Source organism: Eptatretus burgeri, chromosome 9 (genome assembly GCF_056783735.1).
Source record: "Eptatretus burgeri isolate ZD-2024b chromosome 9, Ebu_testis_v1, whole genome shotgun sequence".
In the NCBI taxonomy this organism is placed as follows: domain Eukaryota; kingdom Metazoa; phylum Chordata; class Myxini; order Myxiniformes; family Myxinidae; genus Eptatretus; species Eptatretus burgeri.
Genome location: NC_140969.1, coordinates 99,628,358 through 99,647,060, shown reverse-complemented (window position 1 = coordinate 99,647,060; position 18,703 = coordinate 99,628,358). Strand labels below are relative to the sequence as shown.

The 18,703-nt window shown below is 41.7% G+C and overlaps 1 protein-coding gene across 3 annotated transcripts in view; it reads right to left on the bottom strand.

The window, feature by feature from the left end:
- Positions 1-723: 723 nt before the first annotated feature.
- YJEFN3 (YjeF N-terminal domain containing 3) overlaps positions 724-18,703 on the bottom strand; it is a 135,240-nt gene continuing 117,260 nt past the window's right edge. For 2 of the 3 annotated variants that reach the window (XM_085896326.1, XM_085896328.1), the window contains 3 exons: positions 11,576-11,689; positions 7,956-8,103; positions 724-2,646 (listed from right to left, as the gene is read on the bottom strand). In XM_085896326.1, the coding sequence (XP_085752452.1) occupies positions 2,444-2,646; positions 7,956-8,103; positions 11,576-11,689 (465 nt within the window). In that variant the 3' untranslated portion in view covers positions 724-2,443. The remainder of the gene's footprint in view (positions 2,647-7,955; positions 8,104-11,575; positions 11,690-18,703) is intronic. The other variant, XM_085896327.1, reaches the window with a different exon arrangement.

The window sequence follows — 18,703 nt, the reverse complement described above, 5'->3', positions numbered from 1 at the left end:
TGTTTAGAGTAAGCATTGAAGTAATTAAATGTCATTTAGATATGTGTTGCTAATTAGTATAGTTAGAAACATCAGATTATTGAATGTTTAGAGTAAGCATTGAAGAAATTAAATGTCATTTAGATATGTGTTGCTAATTAGTATAGTTAGAAACATCAGATTATTGAATGTTTAGAGTAAGCATTGAAGTAATTAAATGTCATTTAGATATGTGTCGCTAATTTGTAGAGTTATAAACGTCAGACTGTTGTGTGTCTAAAATCCCCCATTCCTGCGAGCCTTTATTTGATGTTTTATTTCTTAGTTTTCTGTCTTAATGTTCCCTTTTTGTGCCACACTAGGCCATTTCCACAAGTTTAGGTGGCAAAAAGGTGACATTGACATCGCCTCGACCAGAAGCATCACGTTGCTGCAATTTGGGGGGGGGGGGAGGTGGAAGCTCCGCCCACCGGTCGGGGCTTGAACCAATGTTAGAGGTGAGGGGATGGGTGTAAATCGTCATCGGTGACGTTGGTGGGGCCGGCTATGATAGTGAGGGCTATGAGGGATCGATAGTCAGACCCCGGAACCACCAAGCCAAGAGCTCTGCCCTGGAGGGAGCCGAAAGGGGAGAAAAGTCCCTGTCCTGCCGACGAAGGTCATTCACAACAAAATTAATGCTTCAATTGAAAGGAAGGACAATAAACAACAGAGTAGAAAATGCCCCCCTCCCCCCGCCAAAAATGACAGATGAGTTTTTCTTTTTATTACTGTTGAAGAAAAGTGTGGGGTAATGGGTGGTGGAGGCATATACGGACTCCTGGACACCCCCACCCTCTTCCATATCCACCCTGTGACTGAAATCTTCATCATTATTTCTGTCTTCTGAACATTGGATAAACACCAAATACAGAGCACACATTATCGCTGACGCATGATGGCACGCCATCTACCAGTGAAAACACAAGGTCATAAACATCCGTGTTAAACCTCTCTCAACACAAAACAGTGAGTCACGAAAAAGAAAAGTCACAATTCTAATAATTAGGCTGGTGTGTAAAATCGTGCAGGGCTGGCAGTGTAACTACGAGAGCAACGTCATCAAACAAAAAAAAAAGTCAAAAGCCCACCGAGGACTCAAATATCCAAAAAGCCGATTGAAAAAAACAAACTGTCTCCACAAAATGAGCATATCGTGAATCATTTTGTAGTTACAGTAGTTTGTGGAATCACTTATGCTTCACATTGTGTACATTAATTCACCAGAAATGAAATATAAATGTTTTTCAAATTAAAAGATGTTAAAATGTTTGCATTGATGTCAGGTAGATCTCATGGGAAGTACTTTGAGTCAATTGTGTAACAGTTTATTTAAATGGATCACAAAAGAACTGATGTACAGTGTGTCCACAAATTACCGTTCCTAATTGAAACCGTAACAAAACAAACAATGAAATAGGATACAATGAGGCAGTTTGCTGTGAATGAAATAACATTTCCAAAAGTCTTACAGGATTTGTCAAGATCATCATCTGAATCCGAATGAACTTATTGGAACGACTCACGAAAGTGTTCAATATCCTCACCACTCGTGGAGGAGGAGGAGATTGGGACCATACTCTGTGCAGAGCATTGGTGCTGCTTAAGCAGTCTCCTTGGCTGTTGGGCACAATCCTGGTCAGGTTGCCACTCCGCCAGAGTATACCAGCATGCTGGCATTCATTTTGCCAACCTCAGAAGGATGACAGGCTGAGTTAACCCCACCTGGTATTAATTCAACAGCTGAGCGGGATTTGAACTCAGGACCCTAGGATCCAAAGCCTGCCACCCTCACCATTAAGCCAACACCAGGCATGAGCTGGTGGTTTGGGTGGCACCACTTGTGCCTGCCCCCTTTCTCTGTAAGATCTCCATAAACTTTTTCTTCCACTCACATATCATTTTTCTCGATGGTGACTGCCTTCCGTGGGTAATCCTGAAGTTTTGTAAAACCCATGTTGCTGATTTGGTCTCCATAAACCAGGCAACACAATGTACTTTTTCTGAAATAAATGTGATGTCACGTATCACAGGAGACACCTGGAATCAAAATAAGAAGTCAATAAAACTTTAGGAAATGTCTTTTCACGTGCAGCAAACCGCATCGTTGTATCCCATTTCATTACTTTCTTTTTATTATGGTTTGAATTTGGAATGGTAATTTGTGGACAACCTGTACATGGAATGCCGATTTGGCTGACAAAAGGAGTGATTGGTCTTTTTCTTTCTCTGTTTCTTGAAACTCCTTGTTACTCAGAGAAACATGGCAAAATAATAGAAAGTTGTTTTTTGTTTTAAACATGTAAAAACATGGGACTCGATCGTTTTAAGAACATGGCACAAATCATGGAGGGGCATGTGAATAGGCAAGCCGATTGAAGTGAAACTTTCATCACCAACTTATTTGCACGATACCATGGTCTGATCAGAGTACGGAGACGACACAGTCCACATTTGGGTAATCGGGAAGGTTAAGCTCGTATTTTCTGAGGATGTCTGGTGGCAAGTATCGTCCAGCTACAAAGTGGTATTTTCCAGAGAAATGTTGGGAGCAGACCTTGGGTGCTCCCAAAGAGACCAGGACAGTCGGACTGAGACCATCAACTGGAAAGTTATCCACCGGCCATCCTGTGATACAAGGGAAGGGAAAAGGTGAATAATATGCAGCATGCAGGAGCATTGAAAAGATTATCAATAACAAGGATGCGAGTACCGATCCAAGTACCTACAACACAACAACAGCTTGGCAAAAGAAAATAAAAACAATATTTTCGGAAAAGTTCAATACTTATAAAGTTCCACTCTCCACAGGGGATTTGCAGACTTGAGGAATATATTTTCGGTCATGGCCGTTCGTCCGGAGCCTCTACTCGAACATGGTGACGCATTTCTTTCATTATCAGCACATGTATGTAATAATATTTGGTCATGAGGGAAGTCAAATGGTTTGGAGATTGGAGCCAAAAGTCATGGGACACACAATTACAATTCCAAATTTTTGAAAAACATTTATCGAAAAGAATAACACACAATTGTGGAATATGTTTTTGGGAACTATTTATTTTTGTATACTTTACCATCTCCACAAACAACACACAACTCTGAATTATTTATTTATATATACTTCACCCCTCAGCTGCACTAACATCTTCTCTTCTTCTTCTTCTTCTTTCGGCTGCTCCCGTTAGGGGTCGCCACAGCGGATCATCCGTTATGATCCGCATAATGATTTGGCACAGGTTTTACGCCGGATGCCCTTCCTGATGCAACCCTGGTCGCCTCTTACGACATAGGGATATGGTACACCTATTATAACCGGGGCATACACCGGGCTAGTACACTGGTACTCATTTCGCCGACCTCGGAAGGATGACAGGCTGAGTCAACCCCCTGGTGTGTATTAATTCAAGCGGCCAACGGGGCTTGAACTTAGGACCTTTTGGATCCCAAGCCACTACCCTAACCACTACGCCAACCACTATGCCAACACCAGGCTCATCACCTGCACTAACATATCACCTTGAAATATATATTTAAAAATTTTTATTCTAAAACCTACATACCACCTTAAATTATTTATTTGTTCAATAGCAAATACCACGCATCGCTTCGCTGACAGTAATACTAACAGGAGGAGGAAAAAAAAGAGGGGGGAAGAGGGAGCGATGGGTGGGAGAGAGCGTGGGGAGAGTGAAGAGGTGGAGGGGAAAGGAGGGAGGGGGAGCAAGGAGGGGTGGGGGAAGGGAAGACAGTGTGAGGTGAGAGGAAGGGAAGGCAGACGTGCGGTGGAGCGTTAATTACAATTCATACCGTCTCATCAAAATGATTCTGCAGAGAATAACACTGCAGATGGAAACAAAATAATGTCTGAAATCCATTTTCTACCGATCATACTATAAACACGGCCTGGAGACAAACTCAAACTCCCGTCTAGAAAAGTCCGGAGACGAATACTGCTCGGACACGTCTGGAGACAAACCCTGCCCAGATATGTCGAGAGACAGAGAGAGACAGAGAGACAGAGAGACAGAGAGACAGAGAGACAGAGAGACAGAGAGACAGAGAGACAGAGAGACAGAGAGACAGAGAGACAGAGAGACAGAGAGAGAGAGAGAGAGAGAGAGGAGATGCAGGAGGAGGGAACTACACTGTATTGGGAGGGGGTAGAGCAAGAATGGGTCAAAGATATATATATATATATATATATATATATATATATATATATATATATATATATATATATATATATATATATATACGTGTATATATATATATATATATATATATATATATATATATATATATATATATATATATATATATATATATATATATATATATATATATAGGATACAAAGAGAGAGTGAGTGGTGGGGGATAACATGGAGATAATAACCAACACACACACACACACACACACACACACACACACACACACACACACACACACACACACACACACACACACTTGGTCGTTATCAGCAATTTTTGGGGAATCGGCAGGTTGGAGTCAATGTAATTACCAACTCCAGTACTTACTGTATACAACCCAGAAACCTTGAGTCGCTTTCATCGACAAACAACATTACATTTATATAGAAGTTTCAGGGATATGTTCACAAACATTATTCTTTATAAACAGCTGCGTTTAACGGGTGGAAAAACAATTTGGCTCGGAAATTTAGAAAACACATTAATACGGCAAAGGCTCAGAAATCGAGTGTTATTTCACAACTCGCTCAGGGTGACGGCACACTAACCACTCGCTCAGGGTGACGGAGCACGAACCACTCGCTCAGGGTCACGGAGCACGAACCACTCGCTCAGGGTCACGGAGCACGAACCACTCGCTCAGGGTCACGGAGCACGAACCACTCGCTCAGGGTCACGGAGCACGAACCACTCGCTCAGGGTCACGGAGCACGAACCACTCGCTCAGGGTCACGGAGCACGAACCACTCGCTCAGGGTGACGGAGCACGAACCACTCGCTCAGGGTGACGGAGCACGAACCACTCGCTCAGGGTGACGGAGCACGAACCACTCGCTCAGGGTGACGGAGCACGAACCACTCGCTCAGGGTGACGGAGCACGAACCACTCGCTCCGGGTGACGGAGCACGAACCACTCACTCCGGATGACGGAGCACGAACCACTCGCTCAGGGTGATGTGGAGCGGAAAAAGCATCCGCAGTGATTGAACGATTTGCTCAGAAGGATGTGGCGTGGTACCGCTATCGATAATGGGTGCTTGGCAAGTGGCTTAAGCACTCATGCAAGCACTCCAATGATCTGGTTGAAGAGAAACGGTTGGCCAGACTGTCGCTGCATACCATAAAGGATGGTATGCTTTAACTTTAAAGCCAGTCTTCACCGAGCATGCAGCAGTTAATGAAATAAAATAAATTAATGAAATAAAATGACTTTATCCACAAAAGAGTTTCTGCTTAATGCAGATCAACCCTGGAGACATCTTAAAGTTCAATCACCCATGAAATAAACATTGCAGAAAATCCACCATGTTGCCTGCTTGTCTGTGCATGTGTCATGTGGTTCATCGGTTCGGGATCCACAGAAACATAACTTTATTTTATGTCCACTTTTGTTTTTTTTTATTTTTAGTTTTACCAGATTTGCTTTGACTCCCTGTAGAGCACCTCATGAAACCTCCGAAAATATACACACACATCTGGCAGATGCTATGGATAGGAAGTCTCTCTGGGGGACAGGGTGTGAAGTCTAGCATTGAATGCATTAAATCATATAGCTCAATGAAGCTGGTTAATTTTTGCACGTTTCAAAATTTTTTGTTCACTCAATATAATTCTCCAAACAGTCGAAAAAGATATGTTTAATGCTTTGGAAATTTCACATTTTCTTGTGTATATATAGAGGAGGGACAATAGCCTTGCTTGCTTAAAGTAAACAGGTATATTGGCTTAGTAAAAAAACTTATTTCCTTAAATTATGTGATTTCACAACAGATTTCGACACTTATTTCGGCCGGACGATATCCGATCCTCAAAACCGAAATAATATTTCGATGATGTACTTTAATTAGTCCGTGTGAGTAGATCATGGAAATTTGTATCATATAATGCATGAAATCTCTCCAAGCTCCTAATTTGAAAACTATAGCACTTACAAAAGCGATCCGTAGCTATGGTGAACAGGCATTCAATAATATGAGTGAGGAAAGTGAAAAAAAAACTTTATCGTGAAGAAATCGTTGCGGCCTGTTCAAAGACAAGGCATGGTTGAGCAGGCCAAAAAACATGGTGGCTTCAAGCCCTAGCGAGGTTACCTCGGAAATGCCTTAAGACCCCAGAGAGCAAGGTGGCCGAGGATCACTTGATAAAGGATATAATTAAATAAGGCCGTCAATTTTCTTCAAAAGGGACATATATTTCTATATAATGAAAAAGTGTTTTAATTAACCCAAACACCAAATTTTCAGTCATGCACTTCCTTGGAGTTTTCTTTGTCGGCATTCAAAGTTTCAGGCTGCTAGATTCTATGATGTTGGAGTTATGGAGAGACACACTGACACACACACACACACACACACACACACACACACACACACACACACACACACACACACACACACACACACACACACACACACACACACACACACACACACACACTTATTAGTGTATATATATATATATATATATATATATATATATATATATATATATATATAAATATATATTCTTTACCATGTCCATTACCAACATACTACCTTGATTTATTGATATACATTTTACCATCTCTAATACCTACACATCTTTTTATTTAAATGTAAAATCTGCAGTCCCATTTTAAGGTTTGGTTTGGAACTGTGTCCTCCATGAAGACTTGGATCCTAATTGTTATTGGAATTGCTTTAAGTAATTGCATCCCAATTGCTTTTACTTAATCATTTGTATTGCTCGGTGCCCACACAGTGCAAAAAGATGTTGAGGAAATGAGACATTTAATTTGGAAGACAAAATCCATGACAAAATTGTACTTTAAAACAGCAGACAGGTCCAACTGGTTTCTTAAAGTCCAAAATATCGAATTTTGACTGCTGCCTAGTTGGCATTTATGAAATGTACCTCATTGTCTGGTCGACCTCTGATTCGTTGAGTTTATCATCTTAAATCATAAAAATAAAACTTTTTTCAGGCATTATATGTCTTTTGTCTGACTCTAGTGGGCAACTGTTTCTCTTGTTATCACAACCCTTTTTATTATTACAGGAAAAACTGGTTAATTTTAACGAGATAATAAGCACTAGAGGTGTTGTCAATAAATGAAGAAGCATCAACTGTATTTATATATGTCTAAGTTATGGTGGAATGAACATAGAAATAAGGCTTTTGTCATTGAAGAGAAACCAAACCAGGTTTGGAAGTTGCCATTTTGAACCTAAAAATATCATCTTTGCAACTTCACCTGAAATTGTTCATAAATATCAATCAACATAATCATGAATACATTGTGCCAGGAATTTTTACAATGAAGGTTTATCAGATGTGTCATTAAATATTTTATTTAACGATTCAATAAAAAGGAAAATCTTGGCCACATCTGTTTTAGCATCAGTGCCATTTTCCATCATTTCACAATTGATATATTTTTTAGTATCACCATTTTTATTTCAGTTATAATTCTGGAATTGTATGACCGGTGGTTATAATGTTTGCAGGGTTGATGTGTGTTGAAACATTCTCCAAATGCTATTTTTTAAAATGAGGAAAAAGCCATCGTTTTGAAGCTAGAACCTGAAGTTTCTCTGCTACATCATGGAGAGGGCGGGAGGGAGGGAAAATTACATTGCCTTACATATTAATTGAGCCAAATTTCCCAGAACAAATTAATTCAACAGGTTTTTTTTTAATCCAAAAATAAATGTAAAAACGTGGGCATTGGAGACAGATTTCTCACCAGATGGTATATCAATGCTAATGATGGGTGTCCGAAGCTGCTGCAACGTGTTTATCACGTTAACAAAAGGCTCGAGCACTTGACCAGTGAAACCAGAGCCAAAGATAGCGTCCACCACGAAGAAGTAAGCGTCGTTGATGAGTTGTACCTGTCAGGGTCACAAGTGTGGATGCTGTAAGAGCCTGGCACAAATGGCTACGAAAAGACATCAGGAGGTCTTCACCAAAAATATTTTTTCTTTACCACCATTAAACGAAGTACAGATGGATTATCATACTACTGATCTCATAATATAAAAGAGACATGCAGGACACATTAAAAGTACAGGCTCAGGAGATCATGCAAATGTATGGAAAAGGAAAGGAAATTGATTCTGGCTTGATAAGAATAAAAAGATGAAGTGAAATTTTCAAAAGCCAATAAATTAAGAACACTTAAAGCTAACAAGCATCATAAAATATGATTATGTTAAGAGCATCTCACATCAAAACATACGTACATTTAATATTACAGTACATTTAATATTACAGCACATTGATAAGGTAGTAGCTGAATGAAAACGACATGTGACGAACTTACCATGGGTTGTAGCTTTATGTATGTACATCGAAACGTGAAGCCTGGCATTGGCTTAGCGGTTAGAGTGGCTGGCTTGGGATCCTAGGGTCCTGATTTGGAGCCCCGTCAGCTGCTGAATTAACACCAGGTGGGGTTGACTCAGCCTGTCATCCTTCCAAGGTTGGCAAAATGAGCACCAGTGTCGTGGTAAGAGGGGCACTGCATCAGCGGCATAGCCGCATCCCTAACCAATGATGCAACCAGCGGCCTCAAGGCTGCACACGAGTGTGTGTGTATCTAAAAGTGAAAGTATTAATGATTTGGTTTGTAAGCTTATGTCAACTGAGAAGGTCTTTGGGTTATTGCCATGCTGTTAATAATATTGCGAGTAAAAAACCCAACCGGCTCATTAATGATCTTCAGCAAGTGGACACTTTGCATGCCCCGCGTCTTGTCTGGTATACCCGTAACACCTTCCACACATTGTGATTAATTGTTAACGTCTCAGCACTTATTGGGATGGGCACTAAAACTGGATGTATAAATCGGCAGTGCCTGTCCAGGATCCTCCCCCCCCCCCCGCCCCCATAAAAAAAGAGGAAAATTAATACATACATACATACATACATACATACATACATACATACATATACATATACACACATACATACTGTACATATACATATACATACATAAATAAATAAATAAATCATGCACTTCTCATGATAAAATATTTATTTCCCCCCTCCCCCTCCTAATTTCTGCATTCAAACAATACGCTACAGTTGCCCCATCTGCTTGTGCTTATTTGTAAACGTCAAAGATCTCATGTGACAATCAAAGATCTTTTGCAAGAGCATTCCTTTGGGAGTTGCGAAAATCCTTTTTTTTTTCCGTGTTAAATGTATTGGTAACGACATTTCACCCATTAAGGTTCTTCCTGCCCTAACTGCTGCAACAGCCTCATGAGCCTTTGTGAATGGTAACTCTCCAATTAGATATCGGGTAAGATTACTTCTCAATCAGATCCAGCAACACCACCGAAGCAACTGAGGGTCGTTGTACAATCGAATGCCCGGTTCAGGAAATCACAACCAGGAGAACAATGTATGTCTGTGCTTACTCCTCCATCTTATTCCCTTCAGATTTTGTCTTTCTGAATCCTTTCCACTGACTTTCCTTTGTGGGATGCCGAGAAAGATTAAAAGTAGAGGAAACGTATTCCTTTGTCAAATAAAATTGTTTTCTCGACCATCATCTTTATCGATCCTGGCTCAGAATCAAATGATCTTCCTTCTCTTGGGTTCAGAGCCTTTGCTGCTTCCATTACAATCAAAGACCAACAGATCTTCATTCTATATAATGAAAGCTGCAATTCCTTTAATTGTTTAACAAAGTGATCCATCCAATTATTACTAAACAAAGCAGCCAATAATCTGATGTTGGAATGAGAAGCCCCTTCTTGCAACCCCATTGCTGTTGTGACATTTCCCACTGTCCTCATCCATTACTTTCATAATACACTCTCAGAAAGCTCATCTCTCCACTATTTTCCCACTCATTTCCCTATACATCACTCTCCCCCTAGATTATCATCCAATTATGTCCATCGCTTGCCTCTCACTTCTCCTAAAAATCGATCTATTTATCCACATCAGTCCAACTTATTTCCATTTCCTTAATCTCAAATTCCTATTTCAATTTTTCTGAACAAGTCATCTCTCTCTTGTACCACAATATTGCCCTTTATAACTCCTTTCCTTATGACACAAATAAACTCGAATAGCACTCGGTTGGGTGTGTACCTCCGCCAGGCTGAATAGTTTACGTTTTGTATCCCACTCACAGGCTGGATCTGCATTCAGACCTGAACCAAAATATAATCGACTTTTCCTGAAAATCGATCACCTACCCAACTCATCCACCTAGTTTTGTCATCATCCGTCCACAACTTTTTGAGATATCATGCTACATATCGTTTTTAGCCCCATCTCTCAATGGTAAAGAAACACTTAAAAAAAATAAAGTATCCGGATCCAGATCTTCACCAAAATCGAATCAATTCGTCCTTGTCACCCCCAACATGTCCACCAAGTGTTGTCCAAATCCATACATAACCTTTTGAGATACCCTGCTCACAGATAGACAGACAAACAAACAAAGGTGAAAATATAACCTCCGTCTGAGTGGAGGTAATGATTGGAAATAAACATCATAATATGGATGTAATAAATATTATGAGAACAATGGATATCATTCTGAGTTATATTCACTCTCTGTTGATTTTCTACTTTTAATTAATTTTTACTTCCACCACCGAAGGTGGACGAAGGTGCAGTTTTCACCCCTGTGTGTTTGTCTGTCTGTGAGCAGGATATCTCAAAAAGTTGTGGACAGATTTGGACAAAATTTGGTGGACAGGTTGGGTGTCTGACGAGGCAAAATTGATTCCATCTTAGTGAAGATCCAGATATGAATCGGATGCAATAATTTTTTAAGCATTTTTAAAGCGATTCTTCCACTTTTGAGAGATGGGTTTAAAAACAATACGTAGCATGATATTTTAAAAAAAGTTCTGGACAAGTTATGACACAACTTGGTGGATGAGTTGAGTAGGTGACAAGAACAAGCCAATTAGATTTTGGAGGTCGGGATCCAGATCCGGCCTATCAGTGGCATGCAAAACGTAAACTGTTCAGCCTGGCAGAGGTATGCGCTTTACCGAGTGCTGTTCGAGTTACAATTGTTGCTGCAAGCACAGATTAATACTTAATGACCCGATTCCTAAAACTGTGTCGGAGCAGCAAACCATCCAAGATTGTAACCCGAGTCAAGAAACTACTTCGGCAGAACTTACACTGTGTAGACTGTAGAGAATGGTACGTGATGATGATTGGTAAAAAACAAAATAAATTCTCGAAACATCATGTTTATCGAATTGGGCATTAAATTAAGGGTTACCAAAAACCATAACCAATGATGTTGGGGTGAAATTACATGAAGACAGATCAAGGCAAACATCTGTGCAATGCTGCTAATGTCAGGATGAGTGTGAACATCACCTCCATAGGCAGGTAGGACAGAAAAGGGATGTCGAGTTTCTCGCATTGGGTCGTGAGGGCTTGGCACAGCGGACGGCACGGCCGCTTTGGGTAGTAGATGGATGGCTCAAATTCCTGTGGTGCAGCAGCAGATCAACATTTTAATCAAAAGACGGATTACCGGGCGGGAGATAGCTTTCCTGTGCTCTCCAAGCAGCCATTTTCACGTGCATGTTTGAAAGACAACTCGACTCGCATGCGGCGTGAGGGCTTGTCATAAAGGCATTAGTGGATCCTCATAATCTTTTTCTCAAGGTTAAAGATATCTCAGGATTTGAAAAATGTTAAGTTTTTCTCTATTCCCAGCTGTGCAAATATACGATAGCGTTTTTCTCACACGTTTTCTCGATGAATGAGCTAATGTATTAAAAATTTTAATCAATAAAAAAACATCCTCTCCACAAATGTGAAAGCTGATTTTGTTGAGTCCTTCATTTGGTTGATTAAGGTGCAAGATTGATCGATTTTTGCAGACTATTTTATGTGCAGAAATATGATGTTGTACCAATGTGTCATGCACAATGAATATATCAATGTGTGGGGGCGCAAAGATGTGGGGGCGCTGCAAGAAGTACACCGATTTTCACAAAATTGGAATCATTGTTTATAAGAAGGAAAAAAAAACCCTCAAACAAAGGATCAGAAGATGACCTAGCTGTAAGTTAATGCACCATTAAACCAAAAAGCCATCATATCGATTTTAATTTTGGTTCATCAGCGTGGAAGGAAAACCATGTGGTTAGTTCTGTGCTCACAAGTTGTGCCATCCAGTCATGTGTTAATGGATGTTTTTTTTTTTTTTTCAAGAGAGACGACACTGCAGCAGCATCACCGACCTGACAACGGATTATTTATCAATGGAGTTATGCTGGCATCTTTTCCTACCCGAAAAGTAATCAGAAATCACGTTCGTGAGAGGTTTGTGTTAGTGTGATTAATTTGTTTGTTGTTATATGATACAGTTCTAACATTTATGGACTGTGTTTGTGAGATTGTTAAATTATATATTGATCAAAATTAGGGATGATGAGAAGTACAGTCTCCAGAGAATGCCAGCACACGACCCTCAACGCTTCCCAGTCTGTACCCCTGATGCATTTCACCCCTCCCCCCCATTCCCAACCACGCATGCCTCTCCTGCCACGCATCCCCCCTCAATCTCACACTCCACTAACTCATCTCCTCCTCCCCCCTTCCCTCACAGTGTGATCTGCCATTCTTCGAGGTCTCTTCTAATATTTCTGATCTCTCCGTTGAGGTTGCTGCTACTGCTGCTGCTGCTACTGCTGCTCCAAACATTTTATGTTCGACTAAAACGTTTTCTCTCACAGGATGTTTCCGATTCCTCGGTCCCACTTCCTGGTTTTTCTCTGTTCCGGTCTAACACCACCCCTTCTCCCCCTCCCCAGTCCATCTGGAGGTGGTGTTGCTGTGTGTGTTAAGCACCCCATTGTTCATTATTCATTGTCCTCAATAACCTCTCCAAGCCCTCTGGAATATCTCTGGCTGCTTGTACCTCTCCTCAACCACTCAATGTATTTGTTTATGTGGTTACCATCCACATAATGATGACTCTATATAACCTCTATTTTTTTTCTGCTTGTAATCACCCATCCCAACTCTGTTGCTCAACTGTGGCGATTTCAACTGTCACCATGCCAACTGGCTGGGTGTTGGCTCGACAACAACAAGCCAATGCATTGCAGTAAAAGCCTTCTGATACTCTTTGGGTTTGACCCAATTTGTAAACTTGCAAACCCAGATTTATAGACTGGCATGTCATCCTTCCTGGATGAGTCATGACTATCTTTGCATCCAATCTCTCTTGGTCCTTTTTTTCTCTTATTGCCCCTTGTGATCACTTCCTTGTCAAGGCCCACATCTATCTGGCTATTGTAAGAGAGCAACCTCAATAATGCAAAATATGGCTGTTGACACAGGCAAATTGGAAAGGACTTCACTCTACCCTCTCACAAAAGGATTGGACCCAACATCTCTCTCCACAGCACCCCTGATATTGATAGCACCTGGGAATACTTTCACAAAAATCTACTTTCTCTCATGCATTGGTTTATCCCTTCCCATCCATGACTTTTCTGTGCATCCTCTCAACTCTGGTACACTGAATCTTGTGGAGAGGTGGTTGCAATCAAGCAGCTTTATCAGCATGGAAAGTTAACCAAATTGAGGTTAACCTTTGTTACGTCTGCAAGGCTCATAATAATTGTGTGTCAATCCTCAGGCAAGCCAGATCCTTACAGATCATCAAGGCCAAACTCTCCAACTAGCCTCCTTCCTTAAAGTCATGAAGACACCCTGTCAGATCCATCTCTGGTGTATGCTCCCCTTCTACCTCATCCCTCACCTCAAATCACAGTACTGCAGTCTCTGCCCAAAATCAGGCAGAATGTCTGAAATGCCTACTGGACTTTGTGCCATTCTCATGCGAGAAGGTAGATATATCTTGGGCATTCAACATTGGCTGGCATCCTGCCTTGCTTGCTAAGCTCTCTGCCCGTTGTATAGTAGGCCGATTCCTTTCCTGGTTTTCTGACTTCCTCAACTTATGCACTCAACTGGTTTCCATCAAAAGAACCCTTTCCTCCACTCTCTCGATGTAGGCTGGAATTCACCAAGGCATTATCTTGAGCCAATTCTTCTTCCTTATCTATATGACCTCTCCGATGCTCTGGAAAACCCTCTTTTCCTTTTGCAGATAACTCCGCATTGTGTAGTAATGTATCCCATCCATCTGAAAGGCAGACAGCTGCTGCATCTCTCTCTCTACTAATCTGGAAATTATTAGACTCTGATAAATGGAATATGCATTTCAATCCTGGAAATTTGCAGTCTCATCCCATCACTCTGGAATGATCGTCAAAGGAACCCACCTATCTATTTATTTGGTAATCCACTGGAAGAGGTTTAGTCTCTTGAACGTCTAGGCCTCACCATTAGTCATTACCTTTTCTGGGCCAACCACATAGCAAAGCTGGCCTACAAAGTCATCCACAACCATCCTCTGTCAATCCAAGTCTTTCCTTGGAAATCAGAGCTATTCATGGTCTGCAAGACCTTTGTCCACAGCTTAACTGAGTACTGCTCTCCGCTATGGGCTGGTGCCCCAGCATCACATCTGTCTCATGGATTCTGAGGAATCTAAAACTATAAAAATTATTGGAATCTCCTGTGATGAGCACCCTAACAGCACAGAGTCCATTGCTCTCATATCACAGGCTGGTTGGTGATCTTTATTTTCTCCCGTCGATTCTCCAACATTGCTTCATCTGCATCTGCTCTGTCCTCTTACCTTCCCCAGCAACTCCAACATGCCTGCATTCTTCCAGTAATTCCCTTCTGGTTAAACTTCCAAAATTCAGGCCAACTGCACACCTCAACACTTTTACTGCTTGCTTCTCCCATCTATGGAACCACCTTCCAGAGGCTGCTCTGCATCCCTTTTCCTCCAGGACTTCAAGAAAGCAGTGCACCATCTCTTGTCATCCCCATTTCTGCCCCCCCTTCCATAAGCCTTGCTCCTGTTGACAAAGAAGACTTTGCTCCTTTCATGGGCTGTACTGGCAGGATAGCCTAGAGGTATGCACACTCACCTTTGAGTTGTCTCGCCTGGGTTTGAATCTGGGCCCAGCTATATAATCTCATCCTGGTGTTTAATAGGCGGGGAAATTCATCAATGTGTGCATCGTACGTTGGATGGGCGTTAAACTGGGCATCCCATCTGCCACCATTGGTTAGCGAACATTAAAGCTCCAATGTTGTCTCTCATGAAGAGTTGGCGAGCTATCGCCGGGGACCCTGAACAAATTATAAATTCTTGCTTCCAACCTACAGGGAGCACGATCAGCAGTGCCTACACCAATGATGCTACTTGCAGCCATGTGCTGCATATGAAAAAATAAGTTTCATTCATTACATTTCCTCCCAACAATTTTTTTTTTTAATTCCTAACTTACGCTGTACTCTATGATGGGAAACAAAAATGTTCCATTTCACTTGAGATTTAATACTTGCAGAGGGTACCCTGGCAGTTGATATGAAATCTATAATAATAAATGTCTATGTGTCAGTGTGTGTCTCCTCCATAACTCCAAAACCATGAAACCAAGCAGCCTGAAGCTTTGCATGCACACTAAGAAAACTCCAAGAAAGTGATTTACTGAAAATTGGGTGTTTGGGTTAATTAAAACACCCCTTTTGAAGAAAATTAACGGCCTTATTTAATTATATCCTTTATCAGACGATCATCGGCCACCTTGCTCTCTGGGGTCTTAAGGCATTTCCTAGGTAACCTCGCTGGGGTTTGAAGCCACCATGCTTTTGGCCTACTCAACCATGCCTCAACTTGGAACAGGTCGCAACGATTTCGATTGATTAAAAAAAAAAAAATTCCCCCACTTTCCTCACTCATATTGTCAAATGCCTGTTCATCATAGCTACGAATTGCTGGGTACATTGCAATACTTATAAACGCACAGAGACACCAGCGTTCGTGGCTTTATTTCATTTCCGCACATGCGATAACCTTGAGAATCTCTTAAACTCTGCCTAATTATAAAATTTAGGCTCCAGAATCAAACTTATCAGCAGTCCCGACTCCTAAAAAAAAAGTGTTCATTTGTCCAATTCATACATATTTCACATTTTGGGTGTCTCCGGGAGGTGTATGTATAATATGACGGTTCGGTGATTGCAAATCACATGCCAAGCGAGCCGTTTCTTATCAACCATTTCGTTGGAGTGCTTAGGCCACTTGGCGAGTGCTCTACAATATTCGCACTGTCACTGAATACTATATCGATTGACTTGAACAAAGTTCAGGGGCCACTTGAATGAGTTGGCTGCATGTTGTTCTGCCGTGCAACAGGTGATGGAACCCACCTATCATGTGAAAATGTGAAATTTTCTTTTCCACGACATTTCCCCTTTTTGTGCGTTCTTCCATAATATGGCCCATCACTTCAGCACTGATAAATACAAATAAAAATTAAACGTTTCGTTTATGAAAGTTTCTTTAGCCGTTTTGTGGATTGCTTGGTGAAGCCACTTGGCGCACGTTGTTCAACCTTCAATTAAAGGCAATACAACAGTTCGATACTGGAGGTAGGAAGGCAAAATAAATTATATGACCCCAATGAGTAAACAATATTTTCAGTTGTTATCAAGTAATGAATCACCAAATCAGGGCAGGAAAGCCAGGAGGTACGCATGCTCACTCTAAGCTGTCTAGCCTGGGTTCAAATCCCGACCCAGCTCTAAACTGTCATACTGGTGTTTCACAGGTATAGTGGGGCAATTTAGCATAACAATTGTGCATTTTGTGAGGAAAGCACCAAATTTGGCACACTAGTAGCCTATCATATTATGAACAGATTTGGATATTGGGCCATCTCAAAATTTTTGATGGCAGTGAAAAATGGCTGCCACAGCCATCAGCGGCTGAATTTGAGATGGCCCAATATCCAAATCTGTTCATAATATGATAGGCTACTAGTGTGCCAAATTTGGTGCTTTCCTCACAAAATGCACAATTGTTATGCTATATTTAGCTAAGTTGCCCCACTACTAGGGTGATTCATCAACATGTGTGCCATCTCTCGGATGGACGTTAAACAAGGCGTCTCATCTGCCCAAATCCCTTCCCCCCCGTCCCCTCTCTCACCCATCTCCCTCTCTCCTCTCTATCTCACCCCATCCCACCCATCTCTTTCTCCCTCCCAACCATACCCCCTCTCTGACCCCATCCTCTCTCTCCCACCCCTCTCCCATCCCCATGCTTCTCCACCCCTCCACCTCTGTTGAGGGCACTGAAGCATGAATGAATCAGAATCGGAGTGAGCCAACTGGAGGGGTGCAAAGGACGCTGCATGAACGAGCATGCATGCTCGTGGGTTGTAAGTGCTCATCCACGTGTGTGTGTGTGTGTGTGTGTGTGTGTGTGTGTGTGTGTGTGTGTGTGTGTGTGTGTGTGTGTGTGTGTGTGTGTTGTTCATAAGGCAAAACATTCTCTCTGCAAACACCCCTACCCCCATATCTCTATCATATATATATATATATATATATATATATATATATATATATATATATATATATATATATATATATATATATATATGTATTGTTATGGATCTGGAAACCATATGCATTCAAACACAGATTTCCCAAAGGTCAGTTATTCCATTAAGTACATGTGAGACAGGTCCCTTCCTTTTGTCTAGTGGGAGAATCAAAGGTGTGCGTTGCGATGTTCTTTTCGGTAGGTTATTACATCCAACGAACCATCCAACAAACCATCTAAGACCATCCAACAAACCATCTAAGACCATCCAACAAACCAATCGACAACACCATTGAACAAGCACTTCACTCGCCTAACCGGCAACTCGCTGTCCGAGGCAGAATCTCTGGCAGTTCCTTCTCGGCTTCCACAAACTTTGTAACTTCTTTTTGACGAGTATGGGCACGCGTGGAGTGGGGGCGGGGTTTTCCTTGCATGGCCGAAATCCCGCCCAGAAAGGGCGGACCCATGGGAGCCCCATCCAATCAGGGCAGACAGTGACGTCTGTTCCACCGAGCCTCCGCCCCATTCGGGGAGGTCCATAAAAGTTACGACGCCATCCTCAGCAGGGATGACCCTGATCCATCCTCAGAGACCCTGATCTCCACCCTGGGACTCCGTCTGCCCCGCTCAGTTTCCTCAACAGGCACAAGCCCCACACGTGTGACTGTGGGCCGAGCTGCACATGCAGCACTACCTCCTTTCAACGTGCAGATACCCACGTGAACTGCGACCCCCAGCTCTTCTCTCCCTCTCTGGCTGTGGGGGTCTTTTAATAAATCATCTGAGTGTGTGTCTGAGTGTGTAGGCCTGTCTTATAAGTAGAACTGTTAAGTGTTTTCCATCATTGTAAATTCTTGCTTGCATATCCGCGATAAGTCTTGCCCTGTGTCTTTTTTATTGGGGAATAAAACAATTGTAGAAATGTTCCCAGTTCGTTTCTGTCCTTTCTTGCATTGGTCCAGCATTGTTCGGATCTGAGTTTTAGCCGGGTCTTTGTTCCCGTTAATCTT